This window comes from Malassezia globosa (assembly GCF_000181695.2).
Source record: "Malassezia globosa CBS 7966 chromosome Unknown mgl_sf_1.1, whole genome shotgun sequence".
In the NCBI taxonomy this organism is placed as follows: Eukaryota; Fungi; Basidiomycota; class Malasseziomycetes; order Malasseziales; family Malasseziaceae; genus Malassezia; species Malassezia globosa.
In genome coordinates, this window is record NW_001849874.1 from 580,129 (window position 1) to 598,150 (window position 18,022).

Consider the following 18,022-nt stretch of genomic DNA (forward strand, 5'->3'; position numbering starts at 1 on the left):
AAACCCATCGCACACACTCAAACAATTGCTATATGGATTAGCTTGTGGGTGTTGTGACCATATGGAAGAATAATCCATTACTGTGCTCGTGCAGAACGGACTTTCTTGCTTTGCACACAAGTCATAGGAACATGTGTGGGGCGAAATACATGACAAAGAAGCATTATGCTTTGATGTATGTGCGATTGTGGGATTCATTGAAATACCGTCTGGACAGCATGCAGGCACCGGTGCTGTCAGTGTGCTTGGGCATGAGCATGAAAGAACCCTCCATGCATGGTTTTGGTTTCCGTGCTCATGTTCACAGGGAGGCTCTGAGCAGTGTGGATCAAAACAAATGGTTGATTCTGTTTCAGAACAGCTTGGAATCGAGCTGCAATCTCTGCACGTAGATGTGTGCTCATCGCAACATGAGGTGTGATGCATGCTGGAATACATGCTATGCCAATTCTGCATGACCGCGTGAGCGTGGAGCCAATTCGCAACGCACTCGACGGCAAAGGCGGGGTGGGGGAGGCGTAAGGCAAGGCTAGACAATGAGTGCCAACCTTGTGTGGCAATCCCTCTTTCTGCCGGATCGTTTTCCTCGTTCGTAAAACACGATCCAAGGAGCTGTGCTAATTGAGTACCCTACAGGTTCTGTAACACAAAACGGCGGCCTGCGTCGCAAATTTTTATTCCTTTTTGGATTTGCCCTATGCACATGTCTCTGCACGAATATGAACTCATGCACACGCTGATTGGGCCAGTCTGTTGTGCCTACTTGAGGGCCAAGATAGCCTCTTCGTACGCCGCAGGGAAATGATCCGCGAACATAGAAAAGTGTAATACGGGCAGACTGAAGAATGCTAATGGATTTGTAATGTCATACAATTCTCCATTTGAGAGCCACAGATTGCGCCCTGCTGGCACAAGCACACCACCTTGTACCGTCTCGCTCTTGAGAGTGGCATAGTCTAGACGCTGTCGCCGCGCTGATAATGTATGCAGAGGCGCGTCGTAACGCTCAGCGCGGACCCACGGCGAGAGCGGTACGGATGAAGCGAGCATGTGCTGCGCCAGAGCTTGCTCGAAGCGATTCTTCGCCTGGACATACAGGTCCTTCTCGACCTCACAGCGCAAGCGCCAAAATAGATCCTCCAGTCGCTTCTTTCTGTCGAGCATGACAGCGTCTGGTTTTTCTGTACGGCAAATCGAGAGCCAATCCCAGAATCGGCGTACAATATGCACAGAAAATTCTTGATCCTCCTGCATGTGTTTGGGATTGCTGCTAATCGTCGTCGCGACCATGTCTCGACGCCGACGCACTCGTGTAAGCGCGCCTAACACTCGCCGAAGCTCACGAAGTTGGCCATGTCCAAAACGTGGGATAATATCGCTGCCGAGAATGACGTTGACAACCAATGGGACAGATCCGTACGTTGTGCGTTTATTGAGCGTGTGCGAGAGCGTTGATGGATGTGCAAAAGTAATGGCCCGAATCGGCCTCCCACCAGGAAAGCCGTCTTGAGACGTCGTCCGCCAAATACCTTTGCGAGGATCGGTACCCGGAGCGTCGATATGGTACTCTGACAAAAGGATAGTCGCTGCACTCGCAATGGCTCCGCCGAGCGAATGCCCGACAAACACCAGACCAAAGTCTTTGTGTTCATGGAGTGTTTCACAGAGCTTTCTAAACAGGGTCGAGCCCGGCGACACCAGCGTCTTGGCGGCGCGCCATATGCCAGCATGATATAAGTATCGCTCGGTATTTTCATCAACGGGGATACCGCGCCATTCTGCCAAAGAAGAAGTGATGTCCTCCGTCTTCATGTCCAAGTCCACAACGATATCTGCAAAGCTTTGTGTGCCCCGCACAGCGACGCATACAACCTTGCGACGCATGTCGCGCACCACGTAAAATGTCGGTGCATACGTTGCTTCCAGATCAAGGGTCTGAATATCGGCATGCAGAACATCATCCGCTTTGAGACGCGACAAATGTGCAAATGTTTGTCTTGGAAGCTGTTTTCCCGACGGCGTGAAGACAGGAGGTAAGTCTACAATCAACACGCGAAGTCCATACGCGGACATGGCCAACTGTGACGCCCATTTGATGTTACGGACGAGCATCGAGTTGTCTTCATCCCACAGGACGCGAGAATAGTCTCTCGAGTATGAAGGAGCATCGCCGCCTCCTGTGCTTGCATGCTGAGAACGAGACAGTTCCAAGATGTCCACAGACTGACTTGTTACAACCAAGTCATCGTTATCATCATCATCATCATAGTCTTCTTGATTATCGTATTCCTCGCCGCCGTATCTGATGTTCATAACTTTACATTTGTTTCCATGCTCATAAGCTTGGCGGCTAGAGACATGTTCTTCACAGCGTGCTGGTGTATTTTCGCCTGAAGCAACACTGACAGGTGTATGCTTTACACTTGCTGCGGGCGAGCAGAAAGAAGCCGTTTCTGGTTTGTGCCAGTATTCCAGTCGCACCAAACCTGCACCCTCCCGCTGATATTGCTCGCGAGTGACGCTCTGTATACAGGCAAGCTCGATAAAGCCACGAAGTACCTGAAAAGTACTGATACCACGCGGTCGGAACGAAAGAGGGATGCCAAAGACGAGTCTCATTCGATTCGCGCTTTCTTCATGATCTTCCCGAATCACATGCTCCCATTCGTTCTGGAACATGAAATACGCTTCAATGCAGATGCGACCAAGGACCGTCTCGCCCATGACATTCCGCCATACCCAACGAATGAACCACACTGCATAAGATAGGAACTCGAACGAATCCATGACCAGGTCCAGCGTGTGTGCGAGAAAAAACACCACAAAATCCGGAACAAATGCCACACTTACAAACACATAAGACCACAGAATCCACATCACGCCTAATGTGGTGGTATCAGCCGCGACTGACGATCGGCTCTCTCGAAGTAGCGACGACACGCCGCTGGTCATCGACGCTGTATCTTGTTGCATGAGCATACTCTTTGGCGTGATTCGTTGGCAAAAAGAATGTCCGGCGAGATGGTTTTCTCGTTCCTGTTCATGCGACATCGCAAGATCCAGCGACTCGAGAGACATGCGCCTCGATGCACGCCATGTTTCGGATCTGTGAAATGACAACGTCTGATCATCCTTCGTTTTCGTATGTGGACGAGCACATAAAGCATCATCGCAGGCAGCTTGGCCATGCATCTGTACTTCTGACAATGGTTGCGACGCTGAGAACGTGGTAGTTGACGAAGCCCCCTTACGCGATCCATGAGGCCACAGCCAGCCAAGATTTTTGTACTTGTCTGGCACATCGAGCGAACGACGTCGTGCCTGGGCCGACGCAGCCCTTGCTTCTGAAGCTTTGGCAGAACGAACAAAGTTTGTAAACGCTGTCCAAGCATCCACGCGATGTGCAGGACGATTGCGCTTGGACATTGCATCAAGGTATTGCTTGCGCTGCAGCTGCTCACGCATACGCCGAACACCTAACAGGCCTTCAAAACTCCAAGCATCATTACTTTGGTCATCTAGCAATGGTGGTGGAAGCATAAGCGAGTCAGAGTCATCCCGTACAAATCCACCAGGCATTAGAAGCGGTGTCTCGGGCAGGTCATCGTCGTCTGTGAACCAAGGCTGGATCGGAGTAGGCTTCTTGTTCTGCTCGGTCTGCGTCATTTGTCTGAACCAATTCGCAATGCGGCTTCCTGTATGTTGAGCAAAAAGAATCAAAGGACCGGCTTCAATGTGCCTAATCCATAATGGCAGGTCCATTTGCGAGACTGATGCACGTTTTGCATTTTTGCTTCGGTTCAAACTGAGCTGATCAAGTCGTCCAGCACTGTCTTCCCGCAAGAATAAAGCACCAATTGCCTCCAAGGCACTTCCGGTGTGGTACTTCCCCGCCCGCTGGCTCCGCGATGCGCCCCCGCTCTCGCCTTCATTTTTATTCGACAAAAAATGCTCTGTTCCTTGACGCCATAAGTCGCGAAAAATAGAGGGCATCATGGACATAAGATCGTCTGCTTGATTTTGCTTTTTTTTTGGGTCAAAAGGAAATTCCTCAAGGGTTTGGGTTTCAGAGACCGATTGTGAGGATGAAGTAGAAAATCGCTTTCGCAATGTATTTGTACTTTCGTTCAGACTATTTTGGCGCGATGGCAGTGCATGTACCTGCCCCGAGCGCGAAAGAACAGCCGAAACGGTCAGGGCCTTTGGCACCAACGCTGGAGATGGCATATCAATAAAGTCGGGAGCCTGTGGCTGCTGGTATTTTGTCCCGTCTGGCGGTGTTGAGGTGAGAACGTGGGCTGTTGAGCTTAGTGTTAAAGGAGATGGGTTAGTCTTTTGCTTTTTGTTGTAGACAGTGTTCTTAGAGGGACTCATTTTGCGAGGAAGAGATAGCGGCTCGACGTCGAACGTATCCACAAGTGCCCCTGAAGGCTCGTCACAGCACGTCGTGCAGCGCAAATCTGCGCACACGTCATGCGGGTGTGACATGCTGCATCCGATCTTATATCATGCGTTCTCAGAACGCACTTGTTTTTCCTTTCTTGTATATCACAATGTCCGGCACCTTTAGACCTTGTGGCTTGGCGTGTGCTGAAACAGGTCAGTATTCAACCACCTAAACGGCCAGGGTCGTCCTGGGGCCCAGAGTGACAAATAATTAGAAAATGAAATTCCCCGCACATTGACTAGCTCTACGCGCGCCGCCTAGGGACTAACTGACGTAGCTTTTTTGGTCCACAACTCGTGCGGCACCAACCTCCACTACGAAGTTGCCTGAGAGTACGAACCACTAGACTGATGTGCGATATCCGTACCCTGAGACTAGTATCAGTTTTGTGGAGTTTTATCGCACTAGCACTTTTCAACCGGTTGGTTCCGGCGGCGAGAGGTATTTACAGTACAACTTGTCGTGTTCTGATACCTATGCTCTCTCGTTCAGCATACATACTTTTTCCCTTGTTAGAATTCCTCTGTGGACGAGTTCTAGGTACAGATCATGACTTATTCTGCATGGTTCAACGCGTATTGAGTTAGTGACTTTCACTGTGGTTTTGCGATCTGGGTGCGCGTGTAAATAGTGCCAGTCTTCAACAAAAAGCATGGCGCAACCGCTCCAATTAGTCTATTGTCTTAAGTTGCAACTACTCTTTCGATTGCGCTCTGTGTATCTAGACTCATTCCGCGAACAAGTGAGACAACATCATGATACGGTCGAATCTCCATTACTCACATGCTATGCACCATGTCCAAAATACTTAGTCGTAAATTTTGTTGAGTAGATGCAACATATCTTTGATGCAATTGGGGAAGCTCGTCAAGTGGGGACTGCTCGTACCCACCTTCGCAAAGGACCTCCTCTAGTTCAAAAAATGTCAATGATCAACATCACACAGACCTTGACATAGACATGTGGGTGATCCAGTAGGAGTGGTCATACTGACGTATAGAGTAATATATCCAACACTATCTCACTTGAATATGTCATGAGCGAGACTATCATGTCTGATCTGAAGAGCTGATCAGCTGTCACTCGATATATGAAATGATCGCGTCGGAAGAACCACTCATCATTGTTCTAGTATGTTTTTCTCTAATCATTCATCCTTTTCGCATTAGCCCACTGGTATGACAATGGAAGTTAAAGATATCAACGGCAAGGAAGACTGTGGCTGAAGTTAGCATGTACATTCTCGTCTGAAAATACCAATTCATCTATGGATGAGAGCCGAGATGGTAGCACTTTCAGGCCGATGATAAACACTGCTGGTGCGAGAAAATGGGATCTGGACACAAAGCAACAATCTCCCCCATAGCAGCTTAAATAGCGACCGAATTTGGACAGGACAACCTCAACATCTGTCGTCAGTTCTATGTTGAAAGCGTGACGAAAAAACTCAAATGTTATTTATATTTGCTGCTATTACTGGGGTGTACTCCCGTTGCGATAACGATCAATCTTCAGGATTGCGAGCAATGTCGGAAACATAAATGCTTGAACAAAACTTTCGACGATCAAGCAAAGCGATGAGCCCATGTTGTGACGCAAAACAGTGGTCTCGGTTGGATTTCTGCTCTGATACCGAAAGATATTCTGCTTTTTTTTTTTCTCTAGCGCAATCACGAATTACGATAATTTTTATACACTTCTTGCACAACGCACCGTTGAGAAACGTTATTACAAGCAATCAACCTTGCTCGCGATGGAACGGCGGAGCCATCATTACTGCTGTTCCAACGCCAAGCAATCTATACATCCATTCTCGTTCTAAACCACTTACACACTACGACAGAATGCCAGGATGATATTTTTTCATTACTGCACTCAAATCCAACTATGTGCAGTAGCCTAACGCATAGGCACTTGTGCAAGCGTGTCCATTAGCCTTGGCTTCCATGAGCAAGGCCGAGTCACAAAGACATAGGATACAATGCCGCCCTGGAAAACAGACACAAGGACATTTTCATAGGGAATCATCAGATTAGGCCACAAGAGTCGAGGCCGTCGACGACTCATACTTGAAGGATGGAGGAATGGCACCCGTAGTCTTGTAGTAACGGGACAGACGGTGGATACGCGACTCAATAAGAATGAGACGGAACTTGCTGTCCATATCCTTACGGTTGCGCTCAAGGTGCTTGCGCACAGAAACAGCGCGCTTGATGAGGTGGTAAAGGTCCTCAGGAATCTCAGGAGCAAGACCCTCGCTCTTGAGGATACGCAGGATCTTGCTACCGGTGACATAACGCACCTGAGCGATACCTTGGCTGTCACGAAGCTGAGAGCCGATCTGTGAAGGCGTCACACCCTTACGGGCGAGCTTCACGATCTGCTGCACGACCTCTTCAGGTGAGGTCTTCAGCCACGAGGGTGGCGTACGGCTATACGGCAAAGCCGACTTGGAGATACCCTTACCCTTCGAATGCATACGACCCATGGTGACTGAAAGACGTTAGCACTCCATCAGCTTCTTCTAAGTTTGTCGATGACGGATGAACGCTCCATCGAGAGTCATGACACGAATACCGCATTCCCAGCTCGCAAATGCATCACAGCAACATCGTGCAGTCTCGACAAAGCACACATCTAGATCGCAAGCATACATACCAGATTCTTATGAGTACTTGAAGACCTGAGCGTCGTGAGGTGTAGAGCAGTAGACGGTCTCACCATCAGGGAGTCACCCTCACGTGGGTCCTTACAATATCACGTGCTCCTGACAGAAACTATAGTTGCACGTGATGCACACTCTGCGGCTCGAGGTTTTCGGTAGTCGTATCGCGAGCCTCTCTGTACATCACACTTCGAGTGGAACCTTCGCAAGGTGAGTTGATCAGGCCATCCTTTTACGCTGAACATCGTTCTAACACACACAACAGATGAAGCTCAACGTCGCTAACCCTGCTACGGGCGCACAGAAGTCGTTCGAATTTATGGACGAGCGTCCCGTGCGCTGCTTCTACGACAAGCGTATGTCTCAGGACGTTGAGGTCGACTCCCTCGGTGATGAGTGGAAGGGCTACGTTCTCCGCATCGGCGGTGGTAACGACAAGCAGGGTTTCCCTATGAAGCAGGGTGTGCTTCTGCCATCGCGTGTTCGTTTGCTCCTCGGTAAGGGCGACTCATGCTACCGTCCTCGCCGCACCGGCCAGCGCCGTCGGAAGTCAGTTCGCGGCTGCATTGTTGGCCCGGACATTCAGGCTTTGCACTGCATTATTGTTAAGCAGGGCGAGCAGGATATTCCTGGCTTGACGGACCCCGAGAGTGCTGTGCCCAAGCGTCTCGGTCCTAAGCGTGCTAACCACATTCGCAAGTTCTTCAACCTCACCAAGGAAGACGATGTGCGTCAGTACGTCATTCGCCGTGAGATTCAGCCGAAGAAGGAGGGTGCCAAGCCTTACACGAAGGCTCCTAGGATTCAGCGTCTCATCACGCCTCAGCGTCTTCAGCGTAAGCGTGACGCTAGGCGCCTGAAGAAGGAGTTCATTGCCAAGAAGCACGCCCAGAAGGCTGCTTACGACGCTCTTGTGGCCCAGCGCGTCGCTGAGAAGAAGCAGCGTCTCGCCCACCACAAGGCATAAGGTTCACTCGGGATACCTATTCTGTCCAAAATATTACCGCAGCTGCTTTGCGCTGCTGATGCATGTCTGTTGGAGCATAGTCCAATGTTCGGGTCTAAGGACGATATCACTCTTGCGGTCAAGCACCGCGCATTCTTCCTGTAGACTACTATGCGCTGCTTGAATGCGACGCCTGTCTCCGTGTCTTGTTGGCTGTGATTGTTTATGTATGGTAGCATTTTTTGTGATGCATTGCGCGCGTTAAGCTGTTATGAGAAGTAAGATCTAAGGCTGAGAGGTGAAACAGCTGAAGCCACTCTCGGTACAAGTCGCAGGAAAATCTCGCGTAGTGCAATTGTACCATGGACGTCTGGACGAAGCACTATTGTTCAGTTGGCCAAATCATACATGTTGTAAGAATATAGCATACTATGTGGACAGTCCAGATGCGGCATCGACATAGACCGCGGATGAGTTCTTGCAAGCATGTCGCTCGATGTCATACACAGAGAAGGCTAAAACAGGCCATATGTCGTGGATATCATGGTACCAAGTCTCAAAAAAATCTAGGCTTGACGACGTTCAACAAGCTGTTCCTGCTTTTTGTGTAGAAGCTGCTCTTGAGACTGCTTTACGCCATGGGCCCAGTAGCCGATCAAGCCGAAACCACCAGCGAACAAAAGGTGGCCGGCAAAATCTTCGGTAAGTTCGTCAGTTACAATTGTCCCAATACATACTGTCGAAAATATTGCGTTTTTGGATACCAAGCGCATAGCAACGAGCAAGAAAGCCGAACCCGGCGTAACCGAGAGCACTCAGAGCGGCCGTCGTCATTGTAGAATGCGTTTCTTTGTATCGGCAATGTGAATGCGACAGTTCAGTGAGCGGGCCGCCGTTTGTGGGATGTGTAATTCGGCCGACATGGATTGGTCGTGAGCACATTGGACCTCCTCCACGTTGCAAACTTCTCATCCACACGAACTGGAACCAACATCTGAGTGCTTGAAAAACAATCAGCGTTTCAACATTTTCAGAACATTCCAAACTCTTGGTTTGTGAAGCTTCAATCAGATGTAACTTCAGGTATCAATAGATTTGTTTCTACGCGAAAACGCATACAGCCTTATGTTGAAACAGTGCCATATTGTACGCACAGGAATGAAAACGACATTAGCTAGACCCGCAGAACTAAACCAATTCTTTCACAGGTTCTGCAAAAATGAATGTTATACGAAGGACCGAGTTGATCGCATAATCTCAGCAAATGTTCGATGATTTGGCCAGATTTTCTTCCCACTATTGGATAACATATGGTTTTTGACGCCACAGATCTTATAAATTGCATACTACAGTACAAAACTCGTGCGTTATATACTTGAATATAATCAGTTAATGCAATAGAGGATCCAAAAAAGTCGAAATGAAACGAAAAGAAATTTGTATGAAACAATGTGGCACGATTCTCGATTTGGGTGGCTATTAAAATTTGCTTCATAAAGGAAAACACTGTTAACATCGTTTTGAAAGTGAGAATTTGTTTCTTACTCGTTTTACCATTGAAGGCGCTTCCGATAGAACGTGTTTGTTGAATACAACAGAACAAAAAATCTTTAAGCACCTTAAAATTCGATCCAAATATTTTGGCTTTAAGCTTCGAGCTATACACACTGTCTGCTCTAAATTAATTGATGTGAAGAAAGAGCATAGGAGAATCTATCGGGTCTATGGTCTCAAGTCTTAAAATTATCGTCATGCCAGTCGGTGACGACTGAATATGAACAGGGTGAATTTGCCGGATTTTAGGCATCTACACGAAAGCGGGAGGTGGAACCAATCCTGGCTTCATTTCATTTAATATGCAGCAGACAGGGAAAATCACCCCGCACCATGCCCATAAATAAGGCTTAAAGAAACGGGGTGCTAAAATGACTAAAAAGTTTCTGTTCCAGGTGTTCGAACTGATTGTGCCCTCGAAAACATGGATCTTTCGAGTGCTTAGAGTGTTTGGTTTTCGAGATGTATTTTATGAGAAGTGTATATATAAGCACTATGAAAAATTGTAGTTATTTGCACGTTGCATGTGTTTTAATATTCATCCCCCAAGCAAGAGCTCACCGTGTTAATGCGATCACACTGCCAGGGAAGAAAAAGCACGTTACAAAACACACTTTCATATTCGGAATGTGGTCCACTGCATTTTTACGTCGAACATAAGCAGTTGTAAGTGTTGCATGGGCCAGACATCAAGATGCTATTACGCTATAGATTGTTGAGGTGAATCGAACAACAACAAACGCCTTTTATTTACGAACTTGAACTTTAGCGCAAAATACTCTGACCCAATCGATCCATAACACTGACTGTTGAGGTTGAAAAAAAAAGATACGCGGAAATCATATGTAAAGCTTGACCAGGGCATTTGTAGCTTTGTATGTAGGCGCATTTGAGCCCCATTGCAGATTAAAGTTGCTGAACTTTCAGCTGTTTGTGCATGTTTAGATATGAGGTGACAAACGAAAAACCTGAAGTGATCTCGAATCAGTAAGATGCAGGTAGAAGTGAAGCTGCAAAAATTCCCAGTTCAAGTATGGCATTCCGGTTGTTAGAAGGGTGTGGGGGATTCTACATGGATCTCTTTGGCTTTACTGTCGATTTTGAGATTGTGCATACGAAATAGATAAAGCTTGCATCCTAGATTGTGCGGATTTTTAGATATCTTGCTGATCTTAAACAGGGATCTTTACCAATTCATTCGCCTTATGTGCTCGGGGCCACGCGTCGACTTGAACACATCGCATCATACATACAGTCGGCATTATAATGCGTTGGTGACATGGATGGATCGATTTACTTTTCTGCTTCAGTGATGGAGATAATCCATCATATCAAGGTGCAATCGCATTGAACCAGTATTGGAACGATGTAACGAGATGCGACATGTCACAAGGTTTGCGTGTCAGGGATTGGACTCCGACTTAAAATTGATTCAAATTTCACGAAACACATGACAGACACGCTTCAATGTAGTCTGATTCCATGCGAAATTTTTAGCCTACGAATTTACTCCGCTCATCTGAAGTGTGTTTCGATGGTACTTCAAAACAAGTACAAGGCACGAGCTTCAAGGCGCTACCGCGCAGCGAAAGGTATCCCCCCTAGGCATACTGTCAATGAAGAAAACGAATCTACTGGTGTGTGCTCAGAAATAGTCAAGCATCATCCTCGCTCAGACACAAGTTTACGGAGCAATGACTGGCGGTATGCACAACCTGAATCGGATGATGAAGAAGCGGAGCCAGAACCCGAAGTGGACTTGACAAAACTGAATGCCAAAGTTGCCTCTATGGATATGAATTCTTCTACACAGGCGCAAATTTTGTCGTCTGACTCGGACTCGGAAGATTCGGAGTCTAATGCTAAATCTGAACAGCTAAGAGCACTGGACGCTGTGGATTGGATTGCACTTCGTCGCGAGAAGGAAGATGCGGAGGCGGCTCGTGCACTACGCGATAGATTCAAGAATAAAGAGAAAGCACGTCCAAATGCTGCTAATTGGCGTAGGGATGGCGGGATTCAGAGGCCATCTGAAAAGTTGACGCGTCTACCGCTGTCTAGGACAGCGTCTGAACGGAGGCCTGCACATGAAAAACTTACTGAGGGACCACTCCGATCTTCTGAAGTCATACCGAAGGCTACATCGAAACCCGCTATGTCTGTTCGTCTCGCCACCGAGTCGACAATGAATCACCATGGACCAATGGCTCAGGACATGGACGATTTTCTTGCCTCCATTGATGCACATACCATTAAACCGAAAGCTGAAGAGAGAACGGTGCAAACTGTTCGGCGTGCGCCTCCCCCCAAGGAAATGCAAGATTTGATTGATGATATTTTGGGCTAATGGATCAGTTGGTGAACCAGCTCTGGCACCAAGAGATAGCTCTTTGAAAGAGCGTGCGCGACACGAAGGGGGTGGGGGGAGAACTAGGGATGTCAATCGGCTTACCGTGTTGCTCAAAAGCCATCAAGAAGAGCTTGAGTGTGCGATGTATTGTATCGAGGAACAGTTCCGTACGAGCCTTGGAAATGTGTGGTGTGTGCACAACGGACAGATTCAGCTGCTGACGGAACGTCCACATATGCATTGAAAACTGTAGACTTGAAAGATGGCGAGACATGATGACGCCAACACCCCAATCGTCAACAGTGATCGGCTCCGTGTACGAAGGCATGTGGAAGTTACAGGGAAGCAATGTGTCGATCGCACCCACGGAGCTAAATCCTTCAGGCGCTAGATTGTCGAATGGATACAAAGGAGAAAATACACCGGCCATGACGAACGTCGGGGTTTCTGACACGATGCGCTCCATACCCAAAGGCTTTTCTTCGTAGTACTGCTCCGCAAGTTTCTGTGTCACATAGGCAAGTGTCCGAACCTGACTAAGCTCATGTAGAGGTTTTTCAGATGTCATCAACTCGTCCTGTGCTGAGACAAAGTACGGATCCATGAGTGGGAGAACAGTCGTAAAGCCTTCGGTAGCATTCCCCACAAAAGTCTGTTGTAAGTGTTTGTAGGTTTCGCTGATCAAACAGCGTGCGTTGGCAGGGACGAGGAAGTTGACGTGCAGCTTTTCTGGTATTGGGTTCCAGTGCCAGCTTTCTAGGTATGACCGGCGCAGTTCCATGTACGCCATGTGTCGAGCCGCATCGACGATGTGTGTGACAGACCAACCGTGAGCACGTGCCGCCTTGTGAATAGCTGCTGTTTCTTCTGCTGTGAATTGGATCCTATCATGCAGCGTGTCTGTTAAATTGGAACCATCCTTTGGCCTCCCAAGGTCCAAGCGTAAGAATGGATGCGCAAGCACTCGGCGTACGCGCCTGAGAGCCGTCTCGTCGCTGAAGGAATCGAGTGGTACGCCTACCAGTTCGAGGAGTGAAGGGGTCAAGCGAGTCACTTCTGTGCCCCAAGCTAATGTTGCAGGATGAAGTGAATGCGCTTCAGGGAGAGGAAAAGGTGCCTCGAGTGCACTGGTGACGTATTCGAGCTGCTCCTTCATCAGAATCAACTCAGAATGAGCGTCTGACACGGCGTGAGCACTGTATACAAAGAGGGCCACATGCGACTGATCCTCAGCGCGACCGAAAAGGACCCAATGCCATTCTTTTACGTGCTGCGTCAATGGCAGTGGTCGAAGGCCAATTTTGTTTCGCATAAACTCCAAGCGTTCTTCTCTGGACTGGGCGCGCTCCTCATCCGTTTCACACCTGTGGATGAACATAACAGTGTCGGACCAAGATTGGACTTGCTCAAATGTGTGTAATTCCTCATACACGAGACAAGGCATTAGCGGGATTTGAAGCACGTTCGTCTCGATTGTACCGGCAAGAATAGGATGTATGAACCGTGCATGCATACAAGACAGTTTGAACAGCTCGAAAAACTTCGTAATGTCTAGTGCTGGTGGCAATGTGAGAGACAGCATGGTGACCATATCATCTGAGCGACCGGTGCTCGAGGAGCGCCGTTCCTGATACAATTCATTACCCCACAATGCACGGATCCATTTGCCACACAAGCGACCTTCTGACGCCTTGCGCCATGGGAGATCTTCGGGATGCAGTTGGTACTGACCCCAACTCTCCGAAAAGGGTGATGTGACTGCGAGCTCGATGTTGGAAGAATTCATGCGGCCAGCACACGATAATGCAGCAGTCTTGCAAGTTCAAGGGCTATGTCAGAGAGAAAGCGAGACAAAGACGAAATAAGTCTGGGGTAGGCTTGAAGGCTGCAGCCGTGGGATCTAGGACTGTGGTGCTTTGGGCTGTTATGCCTCTTTGATATGACGCTTAAATCTATCCCCAGCGTGGTGTGATGGCGAACACAAAATGAATTCCAAAGTTTGTCTTTCATATTTCATGCATATTGATTTTACAGGTACGCTGACATATCGCCTACACGTTGGGGCTGCTGGACAACCACCTTACGTGTGTGGAGTGTATGCTCGAATCATGACACGCATGAGCGCTTCGTTCGCGATGGATTGACGCGACCAATCCAACACGGTTTCTCGACTGAATATCACGTGACAAGAACTGCACGCACCCACCCACCGACATACACACACGCACGGTACGCGACGCCGCGTTTTACGCCACGAGACAAGTCGCTTGGCTTCATTGCGACGTGCCACGTCCTGTTGCGTGTGCAACAAGCTGTCCGCTATGGACGACGAACGGACGACATCGCCGCGTCGCGATGTAGTGTGTATGAATGAGCATGGAGAACATGCGTCAACACTCACACCCAACATGTCCACGACGTATCGGAATGTACGACCTTTGCAGACCGCGTTCATGTCAAGTGGTCTCGTGTCGAAGCGGCGACGAAGTTTCTTGCCTGAACTTCAAACATATTCAAGAGAGAGTATGCACACAGGTGATGAGTCTTCGCAATGCATGGAGTCAATGCGATCTGCGCCCTCTCTTGCCTCCCTTAGTATGGACTCTCATCAGTCGCACCTTCCGCGCCATACTCACGCGTTCCACCACGCCTCACATCAACCGCGTCCTTTACGTGAGGTTGTAGAGGCCGCTATGGCGGACCGATCATTTAATGTGTCGCGCAGGCCTGCCGCTGCTGTGATGCCTGACACGCCAATGAAGCCATCAGCTGGGATGACGGAAGTAGCAAAGTCAGCACGCATGCATCGTCGTGGCTGCTCGATGGGCGGTGCGATCCCGTCTATGTCGCCACTGTTTGCCACAATGCCGAAATCACCTCCAGCACCGTTTAGCGGGTTTACCAGCACTACCGCAAGCAAAGCAACCACGTCGAACACTCGGCATCTAGGGCGGCGCGCGGGTCACATGCGGTCTGCGAGTGAACGAATCCCTGGCACACGGAACCATTTGTATTTCAACGACATACCCGTTCGTCCCGCTGTCGCAGATCCTGATGATGTGTTCGAGTCGCCCAGTGAATCTCCGATCCGGCCTTCAATAAGGCAAGGGCCAGCAGTGGCGGAGTCACTGTCGGATTCGCTCCCAGCGATCCGCCGCGACCATTCACATACACGCGCGCCTAGTGCGCGAACCTCGCGCGTGCTTCCTGTGTGTCCTTTGAATATACCAAGCGACCGGTCTAATGACAAGCTGATACCACGACCAGCCTCACCGCTCGAAGATGCGCCTATGCAGGACAGTGCACCTTCCTCGATGGACTCACCGAACAATGTGTTTGCCCGAAGACAGCCGCTTCTTTCAGCGGCTCGTACGAGGCCTAGCATACATGTCGCTATGCATGACGATGGATCAGATCCTGATTCTAACTCGGTGGGTGATTCGCCGTATCGGCACGAGGACACATGGATTGAGAGTACACCCACAATGGCGCGTGTTGCTATGCCTCGCTGTGGAACTTCGGACGTGCCCTTATTGTGTACGCAGCCGGACCTGTTGAACTCGCCCAACACACCGACACGCGATGGTTTCAAATGGTACGAAGCGACGCGATCGCCTGAAGCGCAGCCCGTGCCCAAAGGCACTGGCGCTGGAAAGATGCGCCCACGACACTCGCAGCCCACGTACATGCACACGCCGCCGACTCGTGCGGAGAGTACAAAGCCTGTGCATAGTGCGCCCGCAGGACGCTATCGCCCGTCTCGTACGAGCCAGTTTGAAGAGCACTTTGCTGTCGAGGGCGTGCTAGGCACGGGTGAGTTTAGTGAAGTTATCAAAGTTCGCGAGAAGGCAACGGGGTATCTGTCAGCTGTGAAACGAATGAAGCGGCCATTCCTGGGCCCCAAGGACCGTGTCCGGCGATTAGAAGAAGTTGATGCATTGCGTCTTCTCAAGGAACAGCGAGCAAGCTGGCGCGATCCTTGGTTCGGAGCTGAAGGTGTTATGGATCTACTTGATGCGTGGGAGGAAGACGGCTACTTGTATCTGCAGACAGAACTATGTCCATTGGGCTCGCTAGCCTTTGTGTTGGCCGAGTATGGGCGGCAGGTCGGTGCGCTTGATGAGGCACGGTTATGGAAGATCCTCGCCGAGCTTTCGGCCGGCGTGTATTTTATACATCAGTGTGGTGTGCTGCACCTGGATTTAAAGCCTGCGAATATCCTCATCACTGAGGTCGGCACACTCAAAATTTCTGACTTTGGCATGGCTACGCGATGGCCTCGGTGTACAGCGCAGGAAATTCTCGCTGGCTCGCATCTCGCGACTCATAACAATGCATCCGGACCATCAATGAACGATGCATCAGACACATCTTTCTCGCCCATTCAGAGCCATGGTCCTTTTGCTTTGTCCGGCGCGACAGTCACCGACTCACCGGCATTTAGCCAGACCAATATTCATGCAACGGTACATCGCCCACGCCGCCGGCCAACACGAATTCAGCGTCGACCAAGTCCTGTGCTTGTGCTGGAGCGAGAAGGCGATCGCGAGTACATTGCCCCTGAGGTGATTTTCGATTCCAAGTATGGCAAACCTGCCGATATTTTTAGCCTGGGCTTGGTTCTTCTCGAGGCAGCGTGTAGCGTCGAGATACCGGATAACGGAGCGCCCTGGCACAAACTGCGATGTAACGACTTTTCAGACGTGAGCTTTGATGCTATCAGTCCGGCTCTGCAGGGCATCATTACGTCCATGCTTTGCGCAGAGCCGTCAGCTCGTCCGACAGCCGCTGAGCTTGTCGACATGCCCGTCCTTGAGACTGTGCGTCAGCTGATGCGTCGAGGATTGAGTGCAGATGAGCTAGATCAACTTCCATCGCATTCGTCCAGACCATCCGCGCCTGCTCCATACCCATTGCCGCCGTCCAAGTATTACGAGGCACCACACACAGGCTCTCTCGATGCTAATCGAATGGTCGTCAAGATCCGTGGCGCTCTGATCCAGGAAAATGAGTCGACCTTTCTCGCAGAAGTGTTGCAAGTTGCTGATGCTCGCGATACGTCCTCGCCCGACACATCCACCTCGCTGATGACAGAAGACTCTCATTATCAACATCCGTCGTCTTCGCAGAATCTACATGCGGCGCATCATCCTTCCTCTTCTTGTACACACATGTCCCCCAGAGTCGTTCCTGTCTGTTCCTCGACCATTTTAGACCCAGCAACCTGCTTCCAAGATCACGTCGCATCCAGTATGGACATTGACAAGCCCTTTTCCGTGAATTCATGATCGATCCACCTGCTTCACTTATTTCTTGTGTCCCCTTCTTGTCCTTTTCTTGTTGTTATCTTTGTTTCTCCCCCCTTCTTCCTCGATATCTTAGCTTGGTGGATGTCCTTCTTTTATTATTATTCTTATTATTCTTGCCATTCATGTCGCACTATGAATATATAGTTTAAATACGAGGAGCGCATTATACGTATCATGGGTCTTGGCCGTGACTAGGGTTCTCTCTCCACAAGCAACAATCCTTCCCGCATTCGACGTGTGATGTTTCTTAGCTTCTACACGATAAACTAGTGGACGGAGCCATGTCCGAAACGCTTGCGCCGTACTATGTGTCGGTGCCACCATCGCATGGCTACACAACTCTTCAGGCAGAATGGAAGGGAGGTTTTTACTACATCCCCGACTTCGTGTCCGAGGCAGAAGAAGCATGTCTCTTGAATAAAATCGACTCTGCGCCGCGTGGACGCTGGAAACAGTTAATGAACCGGCGACTCCAGCTATGGGGTGGCGAGCTTGTAGGGAACACGCTGATCAGTGAGCCACTGCCATCCTATGTCACGACGTTTCCTGACTTGGTGCCGCGCTTGGAGCGCACCGGTGCATTTTCTTATAGTCAGCACCAAAAACCCAATCACTGCGTAAGTGTTGCTGTTGGTCGTACTGGCCATGTTTCTGCTACTCCTGCTATGAAATCGCATGACTAACTCGTTCAGCTTGTAAATGAATACTTGCCTGGTCAGGGTATCATGCCACACACAGATGGACCTGCGTA

The 18,022-nt window shown here is 49.5% G+C and overlaps 5 protein-coding genes across 5 annotated transcripts; 2 read left to right on the forward strand and 3 right to left on the reverse strand.

Moving 5' to 3' along the window:
• Positions 1–759: 759 nt before the first annotated feature.
• Positions 760–4,488, reverse strand: MGL_0279 (uncharacterized protein; the record flags this gene model as incomplete). The annotated part of the gene is made up of 1 exon (XM_001732452.1): positions 760–4,488. The coding sequence occupies one exon, from the start codon at positions 4,486–4,488 to the stop codon at positions 760–762; it is 3,729 nt and encodes a 1,242-aa protein (XP_001732504.1).
• Positions 4,489–6,479: 1,991 nt separating this feature from the next.
• On the reverse strand, positions 6,480–6,935 carry MGL_0280 (uncharacterized protein; the record flags this gene model as incomplete). The annotated part of the gene is made up of 1 exon (XM_001732453.1): positions 6,480–6,935. The coding sequence occupies one exon, from the start codon at positions 6,933–6,935 to the stop codon at positions 6,480–6,482; it is 456 nt and encodes a 151-aa protein (XP_001732505.1).
• Positions 6,936–7,377: 442 nt separating this feature from the next.
• On the forward strand, positions 7,378–8,079 carry MGL_0281 (uncharacterized protein; the record flags this gene model as incomplete). The annotated part of the gene is made up of 1 exon (XM_001732454.1): positions 7,378–8,079. One exon carries the CDS (start codon positions 7,378–7,380, stop codon positions 8,077–8,079), a length of 702 nt encoding a protein of 233 aa, XP_001732506.1.
• A 3,884-nt stretch (positions 8,080–11,963) lies between these two features.
• MGL_0282 (uncharacterized protein) lies at positions 11,964–13,748 on the reverse strand (the record flags this gene model as incomplete). Its single annotated transcript, XM_001732455.1, has 1 exon — positions 11,964–13,748. The coding sequence occupies one exon, from the start codon at positions 13,746–13,748 to the stop codon at positions 11,964–11,966; it is 1,785 nt and encodes a 594-aa protein (XP_001732507.1).
• Positions 13,749–14,370: 622 nt separating this feature from the next.
• Positions 14,371–17,250, forward strand: MGL_0283 (uncharacterized protein; the record flags this gene model as incomplete). Its single annotated transcript, XM_001732456.1, has 1 exon — positions 14,371–17,250. The coding sequence occupies one exon, from the start codon at positions 14,371–14,373 to the stop codon at positions 17,248–17,250; it is 2,880 nt and encodes a 959-aa protein (XP_001732508.1).
• Positions 17,251–18,022: the final 772 nt, after the last annotated feature.